Source organism: Cervus elaphus, chromosome 12 (genome assembly GCF_910594005.1).
Source record: "Cervus elaphus chromosome 12, mCerEla1.1, whole genome shotgun sequence".
NCBI lineage: Eukaryota > Metazoa > Chordata > Mammalia > Artiodactyla > Cervidae > Cervus > Cervus elaphus.
Window position 1 is genome coordinate 57,657,465 of NC_057826.1, and position 12,571 is coordinate 57,670,035.

Sequence of the window (12,571 nt, forward strand, 5' to 3'; positions counted from 1 at the left end):
TGAACTCACAATCTTTTCTGAGAAAGGATGAGGTGATGCCATTTACAGGAAAAATTTTTAAATGATCTCGAAAAGAGACTGAGTACTTACTCAGTATCACAGTCCAGAATCAGCCCTGTTTCAGAAACCTTAAACCGGTACTGGATAGTGCCCTGTCACTGACTGGCTAGGTTATGACACACACCTAAAGAAGCAGCTGTACTCACTCAGAGAAGCATCTAACAGTTATTCAGCATGTCGTCTGTTTTTCATAATTGATCAGTGTGATGCACCAGAAACATATTTGGGAGTAATGCTAGATGTGAACTCCAAATAATAGTTCCAGCCTCACATATCACCCTGTGCTATTATCCTTTGTTATCTGTTACACTGCATAGGGCCCTTATTGCCAAGATAATATATTAAAAGCAAAATTTTCTGTAAAATATGCAGGAGGCTATCAGAGAAAAAATAGGTTTTTCTATAAATATGTAGCTAATAATAACAAGAATTGAAAGAGAGTAGAGAGTGTGACAGAGATGAGAACTACCTTTAGGAAATATCTAATCTTCTACTAATTTGAGATTTAAATGCTGCCTGGAGAGTGAAAGAAACACTGAGTCCAATCAGATGATGAGATTTCCATTTCCACTCTGTCACTAACTGGCAACTCATTCTTTTTCAGAAACAATTTCTCATTCATAAAATATTAAGGATAAGTTAGGTGTCACTGAGGTTTCTTTCAGATATAAAATAGAATTCTATGAGTTACCATCAGGTGTTCACCCATAGCTATAAAGTGGTCCACAGGAAAACAATCTGGCATATAACTGTTATTATACTAACAATTATTAAATCCTTGACCATAAGACTTCAACTTCACATTCTGGGCCATTTTTAAGCCAAAGGTTCTTTTTCCTCTCTAATGTGCCATATATTTTCCTATATACAGGGTTGACAAGCAAGTAGCTTTATTGAAACAAAGGACTTTTAAAACTGAATTAGAAAGAACATAAGCATACAGGGTTAGAACAAGAAACCTGGAAATGTGACAACTTCCATTTGGTTATGTTTTTAAATCTTTCTGACTGTTACACTTTCCAAGTACAAGAAGGCCTGACGAAATCTCAAAGTTCTGCTATACATGCCCAAAAGATTACCAGATATATAAAAGAGACTATAAATATTGTTACCTGAAGGTGCTGAAGATCATCCTCTTGGACATTTTGAGATAAATTATAAACCTTGATTAAGAAATAAAATCAAAATGAGAAAATAATTAGCAACATACTAAGCACTTATTTTGCTATTCTCTATTTTTGAAACATCTATTATCATAAAATCAAACTCTTCCGTGTATATTCTTCTATAATGATATTTGTAAGACCTTGAGAGAAAAGTAAAGAAAGCCGGAGAGACAGTAAACAATGCATTAATACAATGATCATAAAACTGTTCCAGAAATATAGTAGCCACCTGTTTTGGAGGCAGAATGTTAAAATTATATTAGTATTAAAATAATCATTCTTATAAGCTTACCAAAAGAATAGCAATCTGGATCTTAATAACCCATATATAAAATTTTGTCCTGAAAAATTATATTGGCTTCTTTACAATCAATTATTTAAGTCTATAGAAAATTTCATCACAAGGAAGTTCTGAATATGCTGCTTACATCCTCAGACACATGCTTTATTGCTTCATGAATAGATTAAAGTAAAACTCTTTTTTTTCTCCTGAGAAAGAGGATAAATATCAGTAACTTCAAAGAAAAGTTAATGACGTTTGTTTATGTACTGATACAAACAGTATACTTTGTGTACTTTTTCAATAACAGATCACTTCTCCGATAATAATAGTCATTACTAAGGACTTAGCAGATTTTTCAGTGAAAATATTTAATGCCTACAGGAAAAATATAAATAATAATTATTTAAAAGGCAAAAATAATCTATTTTTAATTGACTTGTTAGAAGTTAGATATTAAGTCAGTATTTTAAAGGCTAATTAAATTAAGAAATATATTTTTAGAAGTTAGTCAACCTTACTTCTTACATCAATGAATAGATCATTCAGAGAATCAACAAGGAAACATCAGACTTAACAACACATTAGATCACATTGACTGAACAGATGCATAAAGATCATTCTGTCAAAAAACAGCAGAATATACACACTTCACAAGTGAATCATTCTCAAGGACATGTCAGGTCACAAAACAAATCTTAATAAATTCAAACAAGAATGAAATCATATCAAAGTGGCTTCTCCAACCACAATGGTATGAGACTAAAATCATTCACAAGAAAAAAAATGGGGAAAAAAACAGGAAAATGTGGAGATTACATAATGCACTACTGAATAATCAACGGATCATGAAAGAAATAAAAGGAGAAATTTAAAGTACCTAAAGATAAATGAGAACAGAAATACCACATATCAAAATCCATGAGATGTAGCAAAAATGCTTGAGAAGAAAGTTCATAGCAATATGGGCCTACCTCAAAAAACAAGAAAATTCCTAAATAAACGATTTAATTTTACACCTAAAGAGACTAGAACAAAGCCCAAAGTTTGTAGAAGGAAGGAAATAATAAAGATGAGAGCAGAAATACAGAAAATAGAGATTTAAAAACAATGAAAATATCAATGTAACTAAAAGATAGTTGAAAAGATAAATAAAATCAACAAGTCATTAGCTAGACTCACCAAGAGAAAAAGAAAGAGGGTTCAAATAAATAAAATCAGAAATGAAAGAGGAGAAATTACAACTGATACCACAAAAATACAAAAGATCATAAGAGACTACTATGAACAGTTATATGTCAACAAATTGGATGACCTAGAAGAAATGGATAAATTTCTAGAAACATGCAATCTCCCAAGATTGAATCATTGAAAAAGAAAAATCTGAATAAACTGATTACTAAAAAGGGACTGAAACAGGAATCAAAAAGCTCCCAACAAACATAAACCCAGGACCAGATGGCTTCAATGGCAAATTCTATAAAACATTCAAAGAAGATTTAATATCTATCTTTGTAAAAACATTCCGAAAAAATTTTCAAATCCATTTTATGAAGCCAGCATTATCCTGATATCAAAACCAGAGGACACCACAAAAAAAGAAAACTATGCCAATTCCCTGATGAATATAGATGCAAAAATCCTCAACAAAATATTAGCAAACTGAAACCAACAATACATTAAAAGAGTAAACAAACCACAATGAGATACTACCTCCTACCTGTTAGAGTGGCTATTATTGAAAAGATAAGGAACAATTACATGTTGGAGAGGATGTGGAGAAAAGGGAACCTTCATATACTATTAGTAGGATTGTAAATCTGTACAGCCACTAGGGAAAACAGTATGGAGATTCTTAAAAAAGTTAAGAACAGAACTACCATATGACCCAGCAATTCTACATTTGGGTATTTATCTGAAGAACATGAAAATACTATTCAAAAAGATATATGCACCCTTATGTTCAATATATCACTATTTATAGTAGCCAAGATACAGAAAGTCCTTATGTGTCCAACAATGGATGAATGGATAAAGAAGATGTAACACACACACACACACACACACACACACACACACAGACACACACACACACACTGGATTACTGCTGCTGCTGCTAAGTCGCTTCAGTCGTGTCCGACTCTGTGCGACCCCATAGACGGCAGCCCACCAGGCTCCCCCATCCCTGGGATTCTTCAGGCAAGAACACTGGAGTGGGTTGCCATTTCCTTCTCCAGTGCATGAAAGTGAAAAGTGAAAGGGAAGTCGCTCAGTTGTGTCCGACTCAGCATGACCCCACGGACTGCAGCCTACAAGGCTCCTCTGTCCATGGGATTTTCCAGGCAAGAATACTGGAGTGGGGTGCCATTGCCTTCTCCAACACTGTATTACTACTCAGCTCCAGCCTTTGTGACAACATGGATGGACTTTGAAGATATTTTGCTAAGTGAAATGGGTCAGATGGATAAAAACAAATACCATGTTATTTTACTCATGTGGAATAAGTGAACGAATAAAATAAAAATGAACTCACAGAGATCAGATTAGTGGTTACCTGTGGACAAGAGGGGTGAGGGCTGGGCAAAATGGATAAAAAGGGGTAACTATGTGTAATAGATGGAAACTAGACTTACAGTGTGATCACTGTATACAGAAGGTGAACTATAATATTATACACCTGAAACTTATACTTATTAAAAAAAACTAGTCAGTCATAGGTTACAATCATGACTTTCATTTTAAAGTTCTTTATAAAAAAATTCAGTCTTCCTTCTATCCATTTTTTCATTGTCCTAGCTACACATAACGCCCTGGTTGCCTGTTCACTAGGTCCATTCTCCCTACATGCTTATGATCTCAGCTTTGATTTGCTCATCCTAACCACTCTGCCTTTCCTACCCTTTAAAATTATTTTACCTTTCTTTAATGGTCTGTTTCTTGGTCACTTTCTCTTCTTGCTCTTTCTAGTGAATAGAAAATATCTAAAAATTATCTTAAAATGTTTATGCTATGTGTTCTATAATCATAGTAAAAGCCTTAAGGGCTTTCAGGACAATTCATAAAGTGTACAATAACTTCAAAAACAATACTTAAGAAAGAGAGAGAAAAGGAGAGAAAGACATTTACTTTCCTAAATGTACCTTGTGTGTTAGTCACTTGGTCATGTCTGACTCTTTGCGACCCCATGGACTGTAGCCCGCCAGGCTTCTCTGTCCATGGAATTCTCCAGGCAAGAATACTGGAGTGGGTTGTCATCTCCATCTCCAGCAAATGTACCTTAAGGTACTATAAAAAGTTGTGTGTGTGTGTATATATATATATGTATATATATATTACATTTAGTAATGTTTCTACTAGGTATGTAAAACAAAATTTACATCCATAAATTTTGTTTCATTAAATATAACTTAGAATAGGTGGTCACAATGTAACTACATACATTAAAATTATTGAGTTTGAAGTGAGTGAAGCGGCTCAGTCGTGTCTGACTCTTTGTGACCCCATGGACTGTAGCCCACCAGGCTTCTGCATCCATGGAATTTTCTAGGCAAGAGTACTGGAGTGGGTTGCCATTTCCTTCTCCAGAGGATCTTCCTGACCCAGGGATCGAACCTGGGTCTCCTGCATTGTGGGCAGACACTTTACTGTCTGAGCCACCAGGGAATTGTAGACTTTAAATAGAAAAAATTATCAATAAGATAATGTTTTCTGATTAAAGTAGGTAATTTGAAAACCGATCAGAAATTATATTACAGTAATTAGAAACAATTCTACTCTTAAAGAAATAATAAGAACTGGTATGCTAATTGAGTCAAATAATATATATATAATTTACATTTCTGTTGTTAGTCTCACTACCACATTTACATAGAAATACATATATTTATAATTTTATTTAAAGAAATATCCATCAAAATGGATTTATTTTATTCCATACCTGAATTGAGCTGATCATTGTGCTAAGGGCAAATACTGTGGCTGAATCTCTCAAAGTTGACTGACTATCAAAGGTTCCCTGAGTATCCATCAATAGCACTGCAACCTGTAGGGAAGTAGAGCACATTATTGATAATTTATAGAACATGCAGGGCATTAGGGTTACCACAAAGTTAACACCATAAGGACTAAAGCAAATCATCAGCAATGAATATTTACTAGGTAACTTTTCACACGTGCCATGAATGCCACTGAAAATAGAAATATTAACTTGCTGCTGAATACTATAATGATTAAATTTCACTGGCAATCCAACAAAACAGAAATAGCATTGCTAATTGATCTGCTGTTCTACTGTACCTATGATTTTGCCTACTGCACCTATGATTTTGCCTACTGCGATCAATAGCAAGTAAGCTGGGAACGAAATAAGATGCTACCCACTTCCCTTTTAAACTTCATGTCAATGGTCAAAATTAGTTTTTAAAAGAGCATTTTTGAGGATCCTGAAAAGTAGTAACTGCTGGTAAGTGAAAACTCAACTTTCTTTAAGAAGTTCACATCATACCTTTTTACCATCAGGTTTATTGATAAGGAAGATTTCACTCCATATCTGGATTCCTGTGGTCTCTCGTTCAGAGCCCCCTCTCCACGAAAAACCGGTCAATGGTTCATTGTGATCTCCAACCCAATCAACTGATTCCTATAAATTAAGAAAGTCCATGATACTAAACTAGATATGTGGTACAGGTTCTCCTACTCACCCGTACCAGTTAGTATTCCTCTTCAAATCTAGACAAAAGGGAAACAACATATACACATCTATTATACTGATACAATTGCCTTATTTACACATTCAAAAAAATTAATATAGAAGAGCAATCATATGTCACATAATATGCTACGTCCTGGGGATACAAAGATATCATTCCAGATAAGAGGAAGCTCACAGCCTAATAGGGGGGACAGACATGATAACAAAGCATTATGATGCGATACATGCATGCCAAAATGGGCGTGTATTTTAGACATAACTGGAAGCATATAGAAAGAAGCAACTAACTCTTAGTCAGTTAAGACATCACAGGAGAAGCGATACTAGAGCTAAGACTTGAAAGATGTTTAGGCATTTCCCAGGTGAGCAAACTCAGTGAGGGCATTCCAGAAACAAAGAAATAAAGGTATGAGAGAGAACATTATGTCAAGATATACACAGTAATAATATACACAAATGCTTCTCTATTGGGGGAAGAGGGAACAAATGGCAGGAGGATAAGCACCTAGCAGTAGGTGCAGAACAACAAAATCAAATCTGTTACACTTTAATTTGAGCAAATACTATTTAACATAAGCAACATGAGAAGCATTATCAAGTATTTCATTCTAATGTTTATTTCACAATTAAAATTATGGTTATGCCTGAAACTACATAACCTGAAAGAATGGAAAGTATTCTAATTTTGTTCATTCAGTTTTCCTACCTGTGTTAAGCAGTGTACTAATGTTGGTATGACAGACATAGAAAATGGCAAGAATTTTGTTTGTTTTAAAAGCCTGAATGTATTTTGGTCATTCTGTTCTCGTTTTGTTTGGAGGCTAGAGATAGAAGATGTTAAAGTTAACATTACAAAGTTGTTCAAAAATATCTCACCTACATAAAAGTTCAGTCCAAAATGGATAATTATTATATAAATGCATAACCCAAAGTTTCTTTGTGTAGTATGTCTATTCTGCCTCAACATCCATATTTGCATCTGAATTGCTATGGGTAAAAGGGTAGACAAAAATACTGGTATGCTCTCAACCTCTAACTTTCTGTTCCCCAACTCTAATCTCCTATTTATCCTTCTGCTTTTGGTTGGTTGCATGCCCCTTAAAGCCTCTTTTATATGCCACACTATTATTTCAAATGTTACCACCATGTTGGTTGCCTTTGGGGGTGGGTTAAAGGTGAGAACTGAGTGGGAAAAGATAACAGAACTTTGTGAGGTTAACAGCAAGATACACTTGATAGGATTTGGGGCTACCCAGGTATTTATATTTCCCCCAAAAAAGCAGATATACACTTCAGATGTAACTACATGTAAATGTTACAACAAAAGAAAAAAACTAAATAAATACTGAAATACATAATGATGATACATATTGAAATATTTATAGGGAAGAATACTGAAGTCAACAATTTACTTTGAAATGAATCAAAAATAAGATGGAGCAATGGATTGAAACAGGGAAGAATAGCTGAATACAACAAAGTAGTAAAGCAAAAATATTAATGTTATTGGTACAATCTAAGCAGTGCACATCCAGGTATTCACTGCAAGGTTCTTTTAGCTTTGCTGCATGTATGAAAAATGTCATTGTAAATGTTGGGCACAAAATGACTATAATAAAAATTATGACAAAAGTTATTCGACATTTTTAATACTTAACATGTGAAGTTTATAACTGTATCACTGTACTTGTCTATTTTCAGAAGAATTTTAAAAAATGTGTTATGTTCTAAGGGAAATGTAGCAAAGTGGCTTCAGACAAAGTGGCCTATATAGTTTGGTCCCCAAAGCACCAGAGTTGGAATGGTTACACAATAGCATTTTTAAACTAGTTCATCTTTAGGGAACATAATAATGGAAACATTGGACACTACTACTAAATAAAAACACAAAGTGATAGAAGCACAGAAATCAGAAAACTTTTTAAACTTCCCTACCTGGTTATACATGTATCTCAACATGAAGTCCATTAGGAAGGATTTTCCTTTTCTAAATGCTCCAGCAACAGATACAGCGACGACTTCCTTGTCCCTGACAGCCTCTGAGAGAAGGATCCGATTTAGAGCAGTTTCATCTAATTCAAAGGAATGGTCATCTTTGACAATGAGGACTTGGACTGGTCCTGCCTTTTTCACTGGCTCTTCCTCCTCAGAGCTCCATTCGTATGTCTTTTCTGAAAACCCACCTGTTGAATAAGATAAGAATTTATTCAGAAATCACAGGAAATGTGTATGTACCTCTTCACTCTCAAACATCTGAAACAGGAGCACAGTGGAATTATTTGTTGTTCTGTCGCTAAGTAGTGTCCAACTCTTTGACACCTCATGGACTGTAGCATGCCAGGCTCCTCTGTCCTCCACTATCTCCCAGAGTTTGTGCAAATTTATGTCCACTGAGTCGGTGATGCTATCTAACCACCTCATCCTCTACTGCTCTCTTCTCCTTTGGCCTTCAATCTTTCCCAGCATCACGGTCTTTTCCAGTGGGTCGGTTCTTCGCATCAGGTGGCCAAAGTATTGGAGCTTCAGCTTCAACATCAGTCCTTCCAATGAGTATTCAACATTGATTTTCTTTAGGATGGACTGGTTTGATCTCCTTGCTGTCCAAAGGACTCTCAAGAGACTTCTCCAGCACAGTTTGAAAGTATCAAACTGTGGTGCTCAGCCTCACATGACTACTGGAAACACCATAGTTTTTACTATACGGACCTTTGTTGGTAAAGTGGTCTCTGCTTTTTAATATGCTGTCGAGGTTTGTCATAGCTTTCCTTCCAAGGCATGTCTTTTAATTTCATGACTGCAGTCACTGTTCACAGTGATTTTGGAGACCAAGAAAATAAGATCTGTCACTGCTTCCATTTTTCACCCTTCTATCTGCAATGAAGTGATAAGACTGGATGCCATGATCTCAGTTTTTTTAAAGGCTGAATTTCAAGCCAGCTTTTTCAGTCTCCTCTTTCACCCTCATCAAGAGACTCTTCACTTCCTCTTCACTTTCTAGGGTAGAATTAGAAATGCTCCTTTTATTGACATATATGCTGTCATTTACATTATATCTCAGAAAGACTTACAGCTCATCTTTCTCATCAACTAGCCGAATCAAATAGAATTTTATTTTTAAGAAAGCTCTAAATCAGTGCAGAGATCTCTGTTTATTGAGTGAGAAAAAAATCAAAGCAAAAGCCTCTACTTTTACAGCAAAAGAATAAAACAGCTTTAGTTTACACTTCATCCCTTAGAAATAAGTTTAATTTTTCACATTAAGGATTCTGCTAACACTTTTTAAAGCTGAACATGTGTAGGAAGAAATACACAGAGGGACTCAGAATCACATATTCTAAAATTATACTTTGTAGCAATGGAAGTTTACAGATAATTAAATTGGGCAGGGCCAGATTATAGAAGTCCTTCAAATCCATGGCAAAGCGGTCTGGATATAATTCAATCAGAAAATAAAAAGCTTTGTAAGTTAACTTTGTGTGGAGATCTTATTAAAAAGGTGGGTGACTCTGTGAAATGACTAAACCTCTTAGTTTCTTCATCTGTAAAACAAAATAGGTACTATTAACAGTATCTATTTAATAGAGTTGTTGGAAAGATGAAGTGAGTTACTACATGTAAAGTGTTGAGAACAAGGCTGGGCACACAGCAAGCTCATAAAGGTCAGCTATGATCATCATCCCTACCACTACCTTGGGATTATAAATTGAACTAAGTATTCCTGGAAGAAGTTTCTGCTATTTTATATAAAGTTATGTGTGTTTGTGTATGTGTGTGCATGCATGTGTGTTTTCAAAGTTTTGTATTTAATTGTCAAAAATGCTATTGCTGACAGAGGTCCTTTTTTAGAAATCATCCCTAATATATAAGAATTCCTGAACCCTAGACTTTGGCATTTGCAGTATATTATAAACCAACTTCAATGTGTCAAGTGATATATTCTTAGATCCGTAGCCTTTTTAATGTACCTTCATAACGTCCTCCCACTTTGACTCTGGGGTTAGCTAAGTGATTTGTTTTATGACACAGCAGAAGATGTGAGACATGACGCAGCAGAGGCTTGAGAGAACACTTGAGTATTTCCATTTTGTTCTTTCACCTCTGCTGTTCATCATGAGACTATCCCTAGACTAGTCTGCTGCAGGATGAGAGACACTTGAAGCAGAAGCATACTGCCTGTTCCAGCCAGGGCCCCCAGCAAGCCAACCCCCAGCCACGTGAGGAAGCCCAGTCAAGATGAACAGATTTGCCTAACAACAATTTCAACATGTGATCAATAAATGCCATTCTTCTATGTCCCTGAGGTTTTATGACCATTTATTATGCAACATAACAGGCAATAAATAACTGATACAGCCTACAACCCCTTTCTTTAGGAAGGCAGTTGGAGAAGGAAATGGCAACCCACTCCCGTGTTCTTGCCTGGAAAAACCCAGGGACGGGGGAGGGAGCCTGGTGGGCTGCCGTCTATGGGGTTGCACAGAGTCGGACACAACTGAAGTGACTTAGCAGCAGCAGCATAGTGTAGTGGTTAAAAACACAGGCTCTGGAACCAGATGGCTGAGATTCCAATCAAGACTTCCCCATTTCTTAGCTGAGTAACCTTAGGCAAGTTGTTTAACCTCTTTGTGTCTATCTCATAAAGTTGCTGTGAATTAATATACACATGTAATACACTTAGAACCCTGGCTGGTATATGTATTAGTATATGCTGTAAGTATTATTACAGACTTAGGAAACTAGAGCCAAATATGTAACTGGCCTTGCCCAAGAAAAATAGGTAAAAATTCCTGTTATCAGGCAACCTACCACAGATGCTTTCTTGTGTTATTTACTTATTTCAATACTCCAGCAAGTTATTTATTATTATCTGTATTTTTGACATATGAGGAGATTAGGAATTGGCTTAAATAACTTTTTCAAGATCATACATATTAGCGTTCACATAGTAACTCAGTTTGGGATTAGATCCCAGATTGAGTTTAGTGGGCACAACTTCTGATTTTAATGCAAGTGTCTCCAGTATCTGAGGTCACATTTGTTCTAATTGATGTGGTCGAATAGACACATTTTATGTTATCAGGTTAAGGAAGTTTTCTTCCACTTCTAGTTTACTATTGATTTTTAAAAACCATAAATGGAAAAATGAGTTTTATCAAGTGTCTTCTCTGCAGCTATTGAGATGACCATACGGTTTTTCATCTTTAATCTATTACCTACCAAAGTCGTTTAGTCGTGTCTCCTTGCGATCCCATGGACTATGGCCCACCAGACTTCTCTGTCCATGGAATTCTCCAGGCAAGAATACCGCAGCGGGTTGCCATACAGTGAGTAATATAACTTTTCACTTTTGTATAAATCTAATGTTTTCAGGGTGCAGAATATTAATTACACACTATTGGATACAGTTTGCTAAATTTGTTTAGGATTTATACAGCTATATTTATAAATGAATTTGAGCAAACTGTGGGAGTTAGTGATGGACAGGGAAGCCTGGCATGCTGCAGTCCATGGGGTCACAAAGAGTCAGACACGACTGAGTGACAGAACTGAACTGAACTGATTCATAAATGAGTTGAGTCTATGACTTTCCTTTCTCATTTGTTTTTGACTGGTTTACTAACAAAGCTACACTGGCTTTACAAAATGAATTAGCAAATTCTTCCTTTTCTATCTTCAGAAAGAGTAGTAAAGGATTAAAAGTTTTATGACATTTTGATAGGACTTGCCTATAAAACTATCTGGGTCTAGCATTTTCTTTGTAAGATAATTTTTAACTGCTATCTCAATTTCATGAATATTTATGATGCTATATTAGTAGTAATAAAGTTTGTATTTCTTCTTGAGAAACTTTTGGTACATTATATACTTCTAGGAATTTTTCTCCATTGTCTAGAAGTTCAGACAATATATCAAAAAAGACAAAGATGTGAACTGTATCATTAGCTAACCTGACCAATTTGACATCTAATAATTGCAGAATCATGCATTTTTTAAAGTTCATATGGGGCATTTACCAAATAGACCATGTACCAGTTCATAAATCAGATCTCAGCAAACTTCAAAGTATTAAAATAATATGTTTTCTGACAATAGAGAAATTAAAATAGAAATCAGTAACAAGAGAATATTTAGAAAATTCCTAAATGTCTGGAAATTAGCAGTAAATTTCTAAATAACCTATGAATAAAAGAAGAAATCATAATAAATTAGAAAATGTTGTACACTAAATGATCTAATGAATGTTCTAATCCATTCATCAATTCGTCTATCTACAAACTGATAAAGCAATACTACATTATCTTATTCAAAACAGCTTTATGAAAAGTCACTATAAATAGTGGGCAAACCCCTCCT

General features: G+C 35.2%; 1 protein-coding gene across 2 annotated transcripts in view; it reads right to left on the reverse strand.

Moving 5' to 3' along the window:
* The window catches only part of ATL1 (atlastin GTPase 1), a 67,382-nt gene that overhangs the window by 34,978 nt on the left and 19,833 nt on the right, over positions 1-12,571 (reverse strand). For both annotated transcript variants that reach the window (XM_043919000.1, XM_043919001.1), the window contains exons 2-5: positions 8,153-8,400; positions 6,011-6,145; positions 5,444-5,548; positions 1,173-1,223 (exon numbers count right to left, since the gene is read on the reverse strand). In XM_043919000.1, coding sequence (XP_043774935.1) covers positions 1,173-1,223; positions 5,444-5,548; positions 6,011-6,145; positions 8,153-8,400 — 539 coding nt within the window. The remainder of the gene's footprint in view (positions 1-1,172; positions 1,224-5,443; positions 5,549-6,010; positions 6,146-8,152; positions 8,401-12,571) is intronic.